General features: G+C 51.1%; 1 protein-coding gene across 1 annotated transcript in view; it reads right to left on the bottom strand.

Annotated features, from left to right (window-relative positions):
* The window catches only part of CDH22 (cadherin 22), a gene marked incomplete at its 3' end in the record, with an annotated part of 69,638 nt that overhangs the window by 38,815 nt on the left and 14,324 nt on the right, over positions 1-16,499 (bottom strand). Inside the window, exon 3 of the mRNA XM_079783461.1 lies at positions 6,663-6,782. Coding sequence (XP_079639587.1) covers positions 6,663-6,782 — 120 coding nt within the window. The remainder of the gene's footprint in view (positions 1-6,662; positions 6,783-16,499) is intronic.

Below are 16,499 nucleotides of genomic sequence, written 5' to 3'. Positions count from 1 at the left end.
TATGAGGAAGGTGCTGTGATTATCCCCATTTTACAGAAGGGGAGATGGAATCAGAAAGAGGCCAAGTACTTGACCAAGGCCTCACATGGAGAAGGCGCACAGCCAGGATTCAAGCAGGAACTCCGGGGCCCGCGTCCATGCTCTGACCTGCCCTGCTGGCACGGAGTAAGGAAGGAGGGTCCCTACCCAGCCTGCCTTGCATTCCCTGCCCCTCGCCCAGCCCCCACCCCCCAGCACATGGCACAAGGGTAGGGCCCAGGCCTCTGACAGAGGGATGCCATGTATGTGGTCCTGTCTAAGCCCTTGGAACATTCTTGCTCTTCTCAGTCCCAACCAGGCAAGCTGTTTTTTTCAATCATGCAGCAGGTCCTTCTTGACCTCCCCCTCCCCCCCTATTCCTGCACCTCAACACTGATCGTGAGGGGCTATTGTGTCCTTTGCCTCTGGGGGTGGTGGAAGGAGGGAAAGAGCAGAAGGGACAAGAGAGGAGAAGATAAAGGATGAAGGCAGCAGAGAGGGAAGGAGAGAGAGAGAGAGAGAGAGAGAGAGAGAGAGAGAGAGAGAGGAGAGAGGAGAGAGAAGGAAGGGTAGAACGAGAGAAGAAGAGGGGACCTGGGGAAAGAGATGGACAGAAACCCAGTGAGAGGCAGGAGGGAAAGAGACAAGAGGAAAGGGACACACACGGAGACAGAGGTAGAGAAGGGGAGGTGAAGGGCTTATAGAGATAGAAACAGAGGGGAGCAGTAGAGCCAGAGAGAAATCACACCCAGGAGGAGACAGTGAGAGAGAAAAAAATAGAGACAGTGAAACGGACAATAGTGAGGCAGAGGGACAGGAAGCGGTGAAAAGAGGTGGGGGCAGGGAGGAAAAGAGAGGGCAGATGGACAGATTGACAGTGGAGGGGCCACCAGGCCAGACACAGGGGGGCCCTGAGTGAACCAGGTGGAAAGGCAGGGAGGGGAGCTGACCAGCAGAGCACTGTCGGCTAAGCTTTGGGCGTGTCACTTCTCATCTGGGCTCTCACCCATGAGCTTGTTTACAAAAAGGTCAGCAAGGGGCTTGGAGCTGGGGTCCAGCTGAGGTCCACACCTGTGGTGAGGAGCCATGCGCACGGGGCTGGCCTCCTCGCTGGCCTCGCCACTTCCAGCTCCAGAAGAAATGAGGATATGAACGCTTCTCTTTTGGAAACTGGTGATGAAGCCTTGAGTGTATGATCAGGTGCCATCTCTCGGTGACTGGGAGGTGGGTACCCATGGTGCCTCTGGGCCCTGCCTCAGGGTTACCCTCAGTGGTAGGTTGCTATGGTAACAGCTCCCAATGAACCGTACCTCCTGGAATCCACACCATGGGTCATCCCCTCCCACACTGACTCTGGCCTGGGCCACCTGACTTGCTGTGGCCAATGGGGCATCAGCAAGTGTGACAAAAGCAGAGGCTTGATAAGCTCTGTGTGCTTGGAACTCTGAGACCACCAGACAACGAGAGGCAGAGGGACAGGAAGCAGTGAAGAAAGGTCAGGGGAGGGAGGGAAAGAGAGAGCAGATGGACAGATTGACAATGGGGTGGCCACCAGGGGCTCACCACCCTGATTGACCCCAGCAAACCCACAGAATTATGACAAATAATAAACCATTGCTGTTTTAAGCCACAGCATTTTGGGGCAGTCTGTTATATAGCAGGCGATAGCTGATAGAGAAATTGAGTTCCCTGGCTCATGCATTTAATTGGGGGTGAGCTGCTGGAAGGCCTAAGATGGCCTCATGCACATGCCTGGCAGTTGACCCTGGCTATGGCGCGACCTTCTCCACTCCCCAGCAGGCTGGGCTGGCTTCCTGTTATGGGGGCCTCAGGACCATGTTCCAGGAGAGAGAGTGAAAGCTTCCTGGGCTCTCAAAGAATTTAGAAACATCACTTCTGCCACATTCTATTGGCCAAAACCCACCCAGGTTTAAGGAGTGGGAGGAATGGCGAAGCCACTCACTCTGAGGCCAGTTTAGGGATGGGAGGAGTTGCCATCATTTTCTATCTACTCCATATGCCTCCTGATGCTGGGAGAAGCATGCTGGAGGCTGGTGCACTCCTGGGGAGCCTGGGGGGAAATTCCCAAATCAGTCCATGAAGTTGTTCTTGGAACCTTCTGACCCTGCAAATTCATTTATTAAACCCTTATTGAGGGCCTACCATGCGCAGGGGCTACAGAGTCAGATATGAGGTAGTGCAAAAAGAAGGGACTTTGGAGTCAGATAGATATGGTTCAAGATTTCTTTCCATCTTTTACATGCTATCTGACCTTGGACAAGCTCTTGGTTTCTCTGACCCTCAGTTTCCTATTCTGTAAAATGCGGATATCCAGTTGATAGGGCTGTTGGGAGGATTAAATGAGATGAAGCTTCCAGCAGCAGGTCTCACATTTTGGGGATATTTCACTGATCCCCGCCTCTGGTCCTGGGTTGGATGTCCCATAAATAACTTCCATATGGGCAGAAATCCATACTGGCCTTCTTCACCACCTTATCTATAGGACCTGGCATATAGTAGGTGTTCAATACAATTTTGACTGCCCATAGACTCTCGGTCCCACCTCGTGCCGCCTGGGTGTAGCTGTCTATTTGTTTCTGGCTGCTCTGTTGGAACAAAAGCCCCATGAGGGCAGAAACCAGATCTGGTTCATCATCCTGACCCAGCATCTGGCACTTGCAAGTGCTCAACAAAGGCTAGTTTCATTCCTTCCCAGGAAAACGGACATCTCTGGCCCACTTGAGAATTTTCAGCAGATGAAAACTTCAAGTCTCTAAGCAAGTCTTTCTCTTCTTGTTGGGGCTGTGACGGGTGGGGCTGGCAACGAGAACCCGGCCACGGCTCCCTGCAGCCTTCTGCTCACCCCCAGTTCCAGCTGTTGTTCTCTCTACCCTGTTGTCCCCTCCAAATGCTACAGAAGGGGCCCTGGAACCCAAGTGATGCCTCATTAGACTGCAAATGCCATCCCTGTCGCCCCCGTGGGGGGCTTGCTGGCAGGCCTGGCCTTTAAAACACACATTAATTTCTCCTCTGGCACTGGGCTTTGTGGCACCCCGCCCCCTCCCGTCCCTCACACCTTCCTCTCAGGCCCGTTCAGGCTCTGCTCCCTGCTATCTGCACAGTGAGAACAGACTGTACCTCACAGCAGCTGCTAAATATAGACCCGCATCAGCAGAATATTCCTGGCTGGGGAAATGGAGCTGGGCTGGGAACGACACCGAGTGGCTCCTGCAGTGGGGCTAAAGGAAAGGGAGGGCAAATATGGTCTTTCCTAGGAAATGTCCACAAAGACCCTGTCAGGCTAAGCCAGTTGAGGGACCCTAGAACAAGGGCCCAGTGACACCTTCGCCTGCCTTGCCTGCTGCCCACTCTCTGGCTTCTTGGGGACTAACTCCTCCTGCCCTTCCAGGCTCCATGGCTCCCCACGGGCCCCATCCTCCAGACCCTCTGCAGCGGGGCATGCTCTTCCTCGGAACCTGGCCCTCCTCAGTCCCTTGGAGTCTGACTCTTCATCTGCCCACCCCTGCCACCTCCCAGACTCAGACCTGGCCCTTCCCTTATTTCTATGGTTGTCTCTTCCTCCCCTCCCCGACAAAAGCTGATAAATTCTAAGGGCTCCACCTCCTCAGGTTTTACCATCAGCAGCAGCATCGTCTTCTTCATCCCCTTAGTTTCCATTTATGTACCAAGTGTTGCATTGAGCTCTTCGTGCACTCACTGTTCCCTTGGCCTGCAAGCTCTCTCCTAGATACTGAGTGGCTCCCACCCTCACTTCGTTCAGGTCTCTGCCCCAAGGTCATTCCCTAGAAAGTCCTGTCCTGATTTCTTCAGCTAAGTCTCTCCCCTTACCCGGCTAGCACTCATTGCTACTTGGTGTTGTGTTGTATGTTTATATGCTTGTTTTCTGTATTCCCAACGTGAATAAACGCTCCATGAGGGTAGGCTCTTGGATTTGCCTATGGCTGTGTTCCCAGAGCCTAGAACAGAGCCGGACATACAGCAGGCACTCTATAAAGAGTTGCTGAATGAAAGAATGAACTCCTCCATTGTATCCTCACAACAATCATGTGAGATGGGTATTATTATTCCTCTTGTGGACATGGGGAAATCAAAGTTTACAGAACCCCAACCATTTTGAATCTTCAAGTCCATATTTCGGACAACCTGCTAGAGGTTCTAGATGTTTCTTTTCTCCTCTTCTCTCATCTTAAAGCCAATATAGTTAAAACTGAATTAATTAGCTCTGCCCTGGATCGCAGTGCCCATCCAATGATTCCTCAGCTTCTAGATAGTTTTCTTACTCCACATTCCTCCCTCTGTGTCCCTTCCCATCTCAGGCTCCAAAGTTAGGAACCCCTGGATTCCCCCCTCAATCTAGTCCCTTATAATCTCTAGGCCCCCAAGGTTTGCCCTTCTCAGGATCGTACTCTCAGACTCCCTCCTCGGCACCTCAACTAACCCTCACAACCAATCCTACGTCATCTCTGGCCCCATAACTAGATGAAGCCGGTTAAAGAGTGTGGGTGAATGCTGAGAAGGGGTGCAGGCTCTGGGGTTTGTGCTTCGGGGCTCTCTGCTGGGCACCCCACGCTACTGGGTCTCCCTGAATTCAATCGCTGTTTCCGAGCCATGCTCTGCAGCAGCAGCCTGAGGGATCTTGTTAAAATGAAAACCTGAGCATGTCACTTCCCTGCTTCAAAGTCATCAATGAACCCACAGTGTTGGCGAGGAGGAGGGGAGCCGAGTTCCCTTGCATGTGGCTCTCAGGAGTGCAATCCGGTACATGCTAGCATTATCTAGCCGGATCCCAAATAAATCCATGTGCTCCTTGACCCAGCTTTTCCCCTTCCCGAAAATTATCCTGCAGATAACCCCCGGCCCCTAGAATGATGTATGTGTGGGGTTATTCACTGTAGCATTATTCGTTGTAGCAAAAGATTGGAAAGAGCATAAGTGTCCATCAAGAGGGGACTGGTGAAACAAATTTTTGTGTATCCACAACAGGAGTTAAATAAAAGAATGGGAAAGCTCTTTATGTACTGATACGGAATAATCTTCAAGATGTATTGGTAAGCAAAAAAAGGCAAGCAGTGTGTATAGTGTGTTATAGCTACCATTTGTGTAAAAAAAATAAAACAAATCCATGTACTTATTTTCTTGTACATGTATAGAATAGCTCTGGAAAGATACACAAGAAAATTACATTGGTTGCCTTGGAGACACAGACTGGGTAGCTGGGGAAGTGGAAGGGGAAAAGAATTTCCACTAAATATCCATTTGGACTTTTTGAATTTTGAACCTTGACATATATTTTCTATTTAAAAAATAGCGTCGTTTTCAAAAGAATGAGTCCAGGGTCTTGTAGGGTATACACACTGAGTGGCTTCCTTTGGGGCTGCAATTGTTGGGGCTGGGGGTAGGACGCACTTTCTTTTTTAAAACATTTCTTTAATGTTTGAATGTTCTCTAAAATGTATTAGCTTTGCAAGGAGGAAAATAATAAGGATGTTATGTGTAAGAAAATACAATTATAACTGTGCTCACAGACCGGACTACTCAACCCCTCTTTAAACACAACACAACAAAAACCCCAAATGCAAATCCATCAAACACCCCTCTCTTCCCCATTGCCCTGAGACTAAAATCCCAGCTCTCCCACCTGCTTACACGGGGCCATCAGGTCCCTGCCAGCCTCTCACATCACTTCTCAACACGCCCGCCCGCGTCTTCAATCCGGAGTTGCTTACAATTCCTCTCATGCCTCAGGCTGTTCTCTTCCTCCGAGTTGTGCCTGCACCATGCCCTCTGCCTGGAATGCCCTTCTCCGAATTTCCGTCTGGCCAAGACCTTCTTATCCTTTGGAGATGCTGCTACCGCCTCCAAGAACCTTGTATCGTAAATCTTAATTGCCCATGCACATGCCTGTGCCCCTGCCCCAACCCGACTATCAGCCCCGTGATAGCATTTGTCCCCTCCTATCCCAGGGACAGTGACAGCCCCCATCCTGGAACTGGCAGCCACTCTCAGCTGTGAACCTCCAGGGAGCCACCTTGCTTCTCGGAGCCGCAGTCTCCTCCTTCTGTCCCCCGTGCCACTCGCCAGGCCCCTCAGAGAAGGAACCGGGCTCTGACCTCAGAGCGAAGGGGGGCATCGTCTGGTGTGGTGGGAGGAGGGTAAATGGCAGAGAGCCTTTTCTTCCTTAACAGTGCGTTTCTGTCTTTCCATCAGATCCTTAATGACTGCCACTTGAAGAGAGCTCTCCTAACTGCTGAAAAGGTGCCCTTCACCAGCCCACCTCCCCCAAAGTGCATTCATTATGACACGCCTGCCTCAGTTTAGTTCCAAGGACAAGGGGCTGCTTGGCTCAGGCCTCTGAGGCCCTTTCAGGGCGCCCAGTGGCCGCCTCCTGCCAGTCTTGCAGGTGCCCTCCGCCCCCTTCTTTTCTGTTTCTTCCTGTCTGGCTGCCCCTTCCCCCTCCCTTGGGTCTCCTGGAGCGGGCAAAATGCTTCCGTGCCCTCCATCCCACCCTCAGCGCCCTGAGGTTAGAAGGCAGACAGCACACAACACGGTGTGGTCCTCGGCCCAGGCCCACCCCTCTGGTCCCGCCAGGCCCCGCCCCTTGTTGGCCCGGCCCCGCCCCTCACCGGTCTTGGGGTCCACCGTGAAGTGGTGCTCTCCATCCAGCACGCTGTACACCAGCCGAGCGCTGCTGCCGTACGTCGGGTCATCCGCATCCGAGGCCATCACCTGCATCACCGATGTGCCTGGGCCCGGGGGACCAAGCGATACAGGGGTCACCGGGGGCCGCTGAACTCATCCTCCCCACCTTTTCCTACCCCGAAGGAAGCTGGGAGAGGAGGCCCAGACTGGGGAACATGGAAACCAGGCCCCATCCCCTCACTGAGTCCCAGCCTGCTTCCTGATCAAGGGCCTCCCTACTGACGGACACAAGGAACATGGAGTCAGATCTCTAGGCAAACCTCCCTTCCCTGGTTCCCAGCTGTGGGGCTTTGGCAATGGAAGGCAGCCAGCCCCTCTGAATCTGTTTCCTCTTCAGCAAAATGGGGACATTCTAGTCCTTGGTTCATGAAGGAATGCGTTCTAAACTCCCAGTGCAGAACAGCTCAGAGCTGTCTCTCAGGGGGTGTGGTCACGGTCATTGTCACCAGCGAAGATCACGGCAGTCCGTCAGAGCTCGGACTGGAAACCAGGCACCTGCTTCATACACACTCCGTACTTCTCAAGGGAACCCTGCCTCCTTCCTCCCCATGCCTTCACCCCCCACTTCCCTCATCCCCCATCCTGTGGCAGGATGAGGGGGCAGCTCAGAAGGACAACCAAGTTCATTGGGACTCAGAGGCCAGGCCAGTGTCTGTCCCTTGGTCCCTGTGGAAGGAGAATGGCAGTGCCCAGCTTCCCCCTGGGAAATAGTTGGCTGTGGGCCCTGGCGCCTTCCTTGCCCCTCCCCAACCCCCGTGCAGATGGTCCCCACCCCCAGACACACACACACTTCTCCTCATGCTCAGCACGTAGGCTGCTGGGGAGAGTATAAATTGGATAAAAGTCCATCAAACAGTGGCAATTAAGTTATTGATTTTCGACGCTGCCTCATTAAACTGGGAGCTTCTCTTGGCCTGTCCCAGAGATGGCTCTAATTTGACATCATGTTCAATTTGACAAAAGCAGGGCTTGGGACGTGAGGCTGGACAGGATGGGGGTTGAGGGTTAGGGTGGGGGGAAGGTTTAAGGGGGGGGGGACAGAAAAGCCATCTGGTCTATCTGAACCTTTTCAGGAAAGAGAGGGTGAGGTGAAAGACCCAAGAGAGAGGCTAGGGGGCCCAGGATATGACCCAAGGGGGATAAGACTCAGACCTCACTGCAAGGAGATGCCCTCTTCTGAGTGCCATGCTGGTGAGGGGAAGGGGCCCAGGCCTCCTGGGGTTCTGAGTAGGGTCCTCCTGGGCCTGGGTTCGGCTCTCTGGGCCAGTAGGGCAGTGTGCTGGGAGGGGAGGCCAGCTCACTGCCTGGCTAATGAGGGAGGCTTTGGAAATGCTACTGCAGCAATTCTGCTAAGCCCGGCCTCCCCGCCTCCAGCCTGGGGCCCTCGATCATTCCAGACAGACACGTGTATTTATTTTTCACTCTTTTGCATTTCTCATTTCCCTCTCATGTCCTCCCGCCCACGAGCCTCCTAAGCCTGCTCTGCAATGCGCCTCTTTCTTTGGTGGCTCCAGCTCCACGTCAACCATGTCAGGGTTCCCAGGAGAAGCTGGGGAAGGGGTTTGGGCAAGCCCCCTCCCTCTGGATGCTTGGTGCTCGGGTTTCCTGCTCAGGGCCAAGAGCATGGTCCCAGGTGCCTCCACCCCATTCTACAGAGAGGAGAGAGGAATAAGCTATTGAGTACCTATTACATGCCTGGCTTCACCAGCCACTTACATTCATCATCTCTAATTCTCATGGCATCTCGGAGAGGCAGAATGGGCCCCTCATAATTACAGGTGAGGAAACAGGTAAAAGAACAGAGAAGACGTGACTGAAGGTACAGACTGAGGAAGGAGTGAGATTTGACCTCAGGATTCTTGGAAGCCAAAGACCTTCTGGTTGTCAGAGTCAGCACAGGCACGGTGACTCTGGGGATGGTGGCCTGATGTACTGAATCACAATCCGTACGACTCTGCCACTTATTACCAGTTTGACCTTGGGTATAGCACAAAACCATTTGTACCTCAATTTTCTTATTTGTGAAATTAGGGTGATAGTACTACCAAGCTCTTGGGATTGGTTTGAGAATTCAAATAGATTTCAATTTTTCAGCACGGAGTGTCTGGCCCATGCTAAGGACTCAATAAATGCAGGTTGTTGCCGAGTCAGGAGGCACTGCATGCCAGTACACAATGGCACAATTATGCCCCCCTTGCGGACATACTGAAATGGAAGAAGATAGAGAAAGCATCAGGCTCATGGTGGGTGCTCAATAAACACTGGCTGTTGTAACTGTTATCAGAGAGGGTCCCCTTGTCCCTCCCCTCTGCATGTTTCCCTCTACCCTCTGGGCAAGTGACTCCCCATAGATATGGCTGATTTCTCTCTCTCTCTCTCTCTCTCTCTCTCTCTCTCTCTCTCTCTCCACCCTCCCTCTCCCTGGCTGCATCCCAGGGACTCCCACGGGGATGATAGAATCATTTCCCCAATCTGGGATTCTTTATTGCAGCCATTACAGTTAATGCCAACATGTGGGGATAGTGAAGGGTCAGTGATTCACAACTGGTTCCCCAGGACCCACACCCCTCCCACCTTCTTCGCAAGTCAGCAGCTCCCCAGAACTGACAGAGGGTGCCAGGCTTGTAGTTGCTGGGGGACCACCTTCAGGTCATCCCCCCTAGCTTCAGCAGCCTGCAGTTTACAATGCACCATCATGTCCACTCCCTCCTTCAGTCCCCACGCCCTCTGTGATGTGATGCAGTGGTGTGCTGGTTCATGTTTAACCATCAGCTCCAGGGGGTGGAGGGGCAGGAAGGAATGCCCTACTTTGTAGCGTTTGCTGATTTTCATGGTGTAAATACTCCCACCATGGCCAATTTCAAGCTACCAATGTGATATCAAGAGGCTCACAAAACTTCTGAAGATCAATACTTGGCTCTTGTGAGCTGATACGAGATGATTCCAGTACAATCCTGCATCATTCCCATTTTACAGATGAGAAAACTGCTATGCATAGTGAAGAGTGAAAATGTCGAATTAATAATGAGTAAACATGAAACCCATCATTATGTATCATTATTCGATGATAATGATATGTTGTGCTTATTGAATGACTGCTTCTTGTTGGATATTGGTAAACCCTGTGTGTATATTATCTTATGGGATTTATATAATAAAGCCTTGAAGTAAGCTCTATTAAAATTTCCACTTTACATCTGAGGAAATGGAGGTCAAATAAAGCAATGAAACACCGTGTACCTTAATTTCTTCATTGGTGAAGTGAGGGTAATAGTACTACCAAGCTCTCAGGATTGTTCTGAGAACTCAAACAGATTTCTATTTTCAGAACCAAGGACAGTGTGTGGCTAAATTCATCTGGCAAGGACATAGGGAAGGCAGGATTCAAACCCAGGTCGACCTGATGTCAAAACCCACATGTGTCCTACCTTAGAAGTAGGATAAGGGGGGAGGGGTCTATGAGAGTAGAACTAGACAGAGAGCAAGAGAGAGGGAAGAGTAAGAGAAAGGAAGGGGAGGAAAGAGAAGGGAGTTGTATTGAACATTCTCCCTCCCCAATAGCTAGTTCAATTCAAGCCCAGACTTCCAGAAGCTAGGATGAAGTGTCCGCTGTCCATGGTGCTGCCAGCCAGCCCTGCTGCTACCGGTGCTGGAGAGCCCAAATCTAGGTTGGCATAGGCAGGGTTGCCAAAGTGATTCTTGGACCAACAGCATCTCAGCGCCCAGGGCTCCATGTGGAATGTTAGATGCAGAAAGGCTGGTCCTGGGAGAGCACAGAAACCAGTGGTTCGCAGCCTGGCTGCACATTGGAACCTCTTAGGAGCTGTAAAACAAGCCGGATGCTGAGCCCCACCCCAGACCAATTCAGTAAGACTCTCTTGGGGTGGAGCACAGACAAAGTACTTAAAAAAGCTCCCACAGAGATTCTAAAGAGCATCCAAGGCTAAGAACTGATGCCCTAGACACAATCCCTGGCTGGACTGGTGAGGAAACTGAGTCACAAAGAGGCTGAATGACTTTCCCCAGGTTACATCTTAGTATGTGGAAGGGAGATATTCAAACCTGCTCTGTGTAGCTAGCATGTCACCCTCCATGACTCACTGTGCCTGTGCTGAGACTGACACCAGAAGGGAGCAGCAAGGATGATGCCGTGTTCCTCCCAGGCAAAATCGGCAGGAGAAGTTGGACATCCTGGGAGGAGATGCCCCTCACACCTCCATGGAAACAGCACGGGCTTTGGCATCAGAGAGCCCTGGGTTCAAATCCCACCACTTCTTCACTCTGTGCCGTGGTCAAGTCTTGCCTTCTGTTTGACCTGTTTCCTTGCCTGAAATGTGCAGAGATGCTATGAGGATTAGAGTGATGGATTTAAGTACCTGGGGAAGCCGGGCATGTAGTAGGTGCTCAATCAGGGTTATTCCCTTCACCTCTCTTTGTCTGGTCAGAAGGTCTCTGGGGCCATGTCTTTGGCCATGAGTAGGATATCCCAGAGCACCAGTTTCAGGAGGGCGGGGGCTTGCCCACCCCTCATCTCTGGTTTACCTGGGTGGTTCTGACATAGCTCCTCATGGAGTCTGAATTGCAACCCATGTCTTGTCTCCCAGGCCAGAATTATTTCCTTTCTTGTCCCTTAACCCTTGCTATCTGTGGGGTCCAACGGAGACCCAAACTTGTGCTCCAGGACCCTCAGGAGAAGCCCTAGGTGGCTCAGGGAGGAGGAAGGAGGTAGTGCTATGGGGAGTGGAGCTCAGGGATTGAAGACATAAACTCTCATTCCAGCCCTGTCCTTGGTTATGGGAAAACCGTCTGACCTAACTGGGCCTCAGTTCCCCTTCTGTGAAATGGAGATAAGGCTTTATCCTTCCTGCCTCACTGGATGAGGGAGATGCCATAAAGAGATGAAAGAGATGAAACACTTTGGAAAAGAACAGAGTCCTCAACCGAGATGACCGAGTGTCATTATTATGAAGATGTTTGTAATTATGATCATCCTGCCTCCTCCTCCCTCCCTGCACTGCCCTGCTGGGCCTGGGAAACCCTCGGCTCACATTTATAAAAAATGAGTCCCACCCCCTGCTGCTGCCAGAACTGCTCGGAATGCTTTCTATTAAAAATTAAAAACCACTTGTCAAGTCCCTGGGAATGCTCAGATTACACAGGAAACAAGGCCCTTCTCAAACTGCCCCCCCTTAACCCCCACAACTCCACTTTTGATCATCACTTATAATGCACTTGCTGGGCTGGCCCCAACCCCACTTCCGCTGCTCAGCCAGGGCAGCCTAATGCAGATGAATGATGCACTGGAGATGCAGGGAAGTGACTGCACAGGAGGGGGAGGTCACAGGAGGGAGGGGGAGGAGGCAGGCCCAGTGACAACTGACAGAGAAAGTGGCACAAAGAGATGGGACATGAAAGTGGGTCAGAGACAGAGAGACAAGGGACAGAGGGACAGAGATTCAGAGAGATGGACAGAGAAAAAGTGGGAAGACAGAGATACCCAGACACAGAGGGAGAAATGAGGACAGAGACAGAGAGGTGAGGTTCGGAGAGGCAGGGATAGAAGTGGGACAGAGACAGTGTGACAGAAAGAGGTAGAAATACAGAGATAAAGTTGGAAAGTCAAGTTATATAGAAGCAGAGACAGACGGAGATACATATGAAGCAGGAGGAGAGTAGGAGAGAGTGGGAAGGGGATAAGGAGAAGAAAGGAGATTTTGGCTTGATGGGGTGAGCCCCCCACCCCCACCCCCCGCCATGTCACAAACATTTCTCCAGAGTCTCCAGGGGACTCTGGAACACTGTCCCTTTACTCTTTCTCTGCTCATGGGTCCCTGCCATGGACTCAACCGTGTAGGCAACTGGTGTGTGTGTGAGTGAGTGTGTGTGTATCCAAGCCGTCCCCCTGAGAGAAAGGTCTCTCCTGCCACCCTAAATTGAGACCAGTACACCCTTCGGTTCTCTCCACATTTAAAGGAGGCGCTCTGTTAAGTTGTCTGGTGACATTCTAAGTTTCTGCAAGAACATCCCTCTGCCAGTTGCAGAAAGCGAACATTTGTCTTTGCTTATAATTCAGTTCCATCCGGTCCCCCAACATCCACAGAGCACCCTTTATGTGCTGGGTCCTTGAGGGCAGGATGGTGGCTCTATCACCTTTGTACCCCCTGCCACAGTGGGCACAGGGCCTGGCACAGAGAGTGTGTTCATGCTTGTGGAGTGATTTGTTGATGGAAAAGACAAAGAAAGACACTGGTACACTCCTTCCTGTCCAGATCACCTGGGCTGTGGGGCGCTCCTGAGGGCCAGGGCCTCTGTTCCTCTCTGCCACCTCTTCCCACCAGACACCTCCTGTCCTGTCCCCCTATGCCCATCCCCATCTGGGTGGAGAGAGCCAGTGCCGTTGCTAGGCAAGGAGATATTGCACATATAGATCTTCCTGGACTTTAATTAAAAACATCTTTAGAAGTTGTCTCTGCAGAGGCCAGCGATTGATTCTTGGCTTGGGCCTGAGGGCTGCTGAGCTACACTCTCTCGGCTGCAGATGGGACACTTGGAAGCTCCCAGCCTGCTGCTGCCCTCCCCAAATGGGGCCCTTGGGAACCCAGGGCCTCCTGCCCTCCTCCTGTCCTCTCTGCCCCGACGGCCCCAGCACTGGATTTAGCAATCAGATAGTACGCGATCCCAATGTTATTTCTCTACCTCTCCTGAACCTCAGTTTCCTCAGCTGTAAAATGGGGGTGTCAACACTTAACCCAAGAGAGTTCCTGGGAGGGTGAAATGAGATGAGGGATGGGAAAGTGCTTTGCAAGCTGCAAAGTCTTGCGCCAGCTAAAGAAATAGTTTTGGCTATTTGTGAGGCAGGCCAAGGGAAGTAGCTCAGAGTCTGGTTTCAGGGTCTGGCTCTAGTTCTTCCTCTGGAACCTCAGGCAAGTTACTTTCTCTCTCTCTGAATTTATTTCTTCACTGGTAAAATGAGGACAATAATATCTGCCTTGTTCGTTCCCCAGGATTGTGAGAATAAAGGAAAATAGCTCCGTGAAAGCAGTCTTGGCTGATAGCTATTATTTAGTGAATATCCCGGTGCAAACTCTCCCACAAAACAGTCTTTTCCCATCTATTAAAGATGCTGCACACAGAGGAAGTGGAACTCATGGGAAAGTGGCTGCGGCAGGGCCCCTGCCCATCTCCAGTCTGTTGAGCCCCAATTCCACGGTCCAGCAATGTCAAGCCTATGGCATATAAGCCACCACATTCTCCTGCCTTTGCTCACAGCAGACATCACTAATCAGTTGCGGCTTTCTTTTCTGCTGAGCCTGAATGAACCTGCAGACTCCTCCTTAACGCAGCCCTAAAGTCACTACCAATTGATTAGAGTTGTCACCAGAAATAAAACTGATCTGCCACCACTTCGAGGTCAGCAGCCATGTCGTGCTTATCTTTGCACCCCCACATAGTAGGCACGGATCTGTGTTTATTGAAAGCAACTGCTTATGTTCTTATCCCCTTGGGGCTCTATGTAAAATAGGTGCTAATAAATGTCTGCTAAGTTGGGTGACTCATATTTGCAACCCCTACAGGGCCAAGTACATGGGGGTCCTTGTATATAATGGGTGCTAATAAACATTCGTGGATTTAATTCAATTACTTATCTTTATATCCCCGGCAGTGCCCAGAATAAAGTAGTAGCTAATAGATGTGTGTTGGATTGAACTTCCCATTTCTGTATCCTCAACAGTGCCAAGTATATTGTCTTATACACAGTTGGCATTAATAAGTAGGTGGAGTGGAGCTGGGCACAGGAGCCCTATGAAATACTCTTGCTGCCCACTGGTCAGCTCTGACACTCTGGGGAAGGGGTTTGGTGGCCCTACATCAAGAGATTATCTAGTCCAACTCTTCTCCTCAAAGCTTACTTGTTGATTTCGTCCAGCCTGAAGCCTTAAATGTCCTGTGTGTGTGGATGACTTCCAACATTGTATCTCCAGCCCCGATCTCGCTCCTGACCTTCAGACTCAGAGACCCAACTCCACTTGGATTTCTAGCAGACATCTCAATCCTAACCTGTCCAGTAACAAATTCTTAATTTTGCGCTGGAAACCTGCTCTTTCCTGGAGCATTCCCAATCTCAGCAAAGCAGCTGCATCCATCCAGAGGCTCAGACCAAAAACGTCAGCATCACCCTTGTCTCATCTCTCACTCCCCACATCCAATCCCTCGTAAACCCTGTTGGCTTTACCTTCAACATCCATCCATAAACCCACATCTTCTCACCACCTACACGGGTCCAAGTCAGCATCACCTCTTGCCCACAGGACTGCAATTGCCCCCTCACTAATCTTCCCACTTCCAACCTTGCTCCCTACAGTCTATTTTCAACATGGTGGCCAACACTCATCGTTTAAGTATATAAGCTGGATCATGTCACTGCTGTACTCCCTATCTCCTTCAGAGTGCAACTAAAAACCTTTCAATGGCTGCAACGTCCTAAGCGACCCTGACCTGGTACCTCTTCTGATCTCATTGGACACTCTCCTCCTCACTTATTCCTCTCTTCGCCCACACTGACCTTCTTGCTATTCCTCAAACATGACAAACACACTCTGCCTCAGGACCTTTGCACTTGCTGTTCACGGTCTGGAACATTCTTCCCCCAGTGTAGTGTTTCTCCAAGTGTGGTCCCTAAACATGCAGCACCAGCATCACCTCGGGATTTGTTTTAAAAGATGCGCACCTTTCTAGTAGCCCAGTCTTACTGAATCAGAAAGCCTGGGGAGGAGGCAGCCGGCTGTGTTTTGCCCTTCAGGCCATGTGGATGCACAATACAGTATGAAAACTACTGTTTCACATGGCTCCTTGGCTCACTCCCACGGTTCCTTCAGATCTTTGTTCAAATGTCATCTTATAAAAAGAAGGGCTGCCTTAGTCAGTTTGGCTCAGTGGATAGAGTGTCAGCCTGAGGAATGAAGGGTCCTGGGTTCAATTCTGGTCAAGGGCACATGCCCTGATTGCGGGCTCGATCTCCAGTATGGGGCATGCAGGAGGCAGCCGATCGATGATTCTCTCTCAACACTGGTGTTTATATCTCTCCCTCTCCCTTCCTCTTTGAAATGTCTATATCTATATCGATATAGATATAAAGGCCTTCCCTAACTCCTCTCTATAAAATAGCACTCTCCCAGTACAGGGTGGGGCACAAGTAGGTTTGCAGTTGTGAGTACCTGAAACACAGAATTTATTCCTGTTTTCTTATTTATTAATTAGATCTACTTTGGTCCCACCCTGTGGAATTCCCGATCCCCTATTCTTTACAGCGCTTATACCACTGGGAATATAATATATTGGCTTGTTTATTTGTTTACGGTCTCTCTCCCTGCTCTATACATAGGCTTCCTAAGAATCCCCCGTGCCTGGCACAGTGCCTGGCACATAGCAGGCACTCAATACATATCTGTTGCATGAATGAAATCCCTCAATGTTCAGAACGAAAGTTGGGGGCCCAGAATGGGGCAGAAACTTGGCCAAGGCCATGAGGGGAGCCAGGCCTCCTGACTCAGCTGCAGGACCTGTTTCGGGGGCTCAGCTTGGCTGGCGTGCCCCTCCTCGGAAGCAGGAGCGTGGCGGCTGGTTGGAGGCCCCCGGCACACTTTCCTTCCCTTTTAAGCTGTGAGTGGTTTAATTTGCGAGCTCTGCTGCCTTTCATGTCCCAATCTGCGTTTCTGCTCCTTCTGATCTCCGAAGCTGCCCAGACCCGGTACGCTTGTCCG

The sequence above is a fragment of the Cnephaeus nilssonii genome (genome assembly GCF_951640355.1).
Source record: "Cnephaeus nilssonii genome assembly, chromosome: 11".
NCBI lineage: Eukaryota > Metazoa > Chordata > Mammalia > Chiroptera > Vespertilionidae > Cnephaeus > Cnephaeus nilssonii.
The sequence above is the reverse complement of the archived record's forward strand: the minus strand, read 5'-3'. Positions and strand labels throughout refer to the sequence as shown.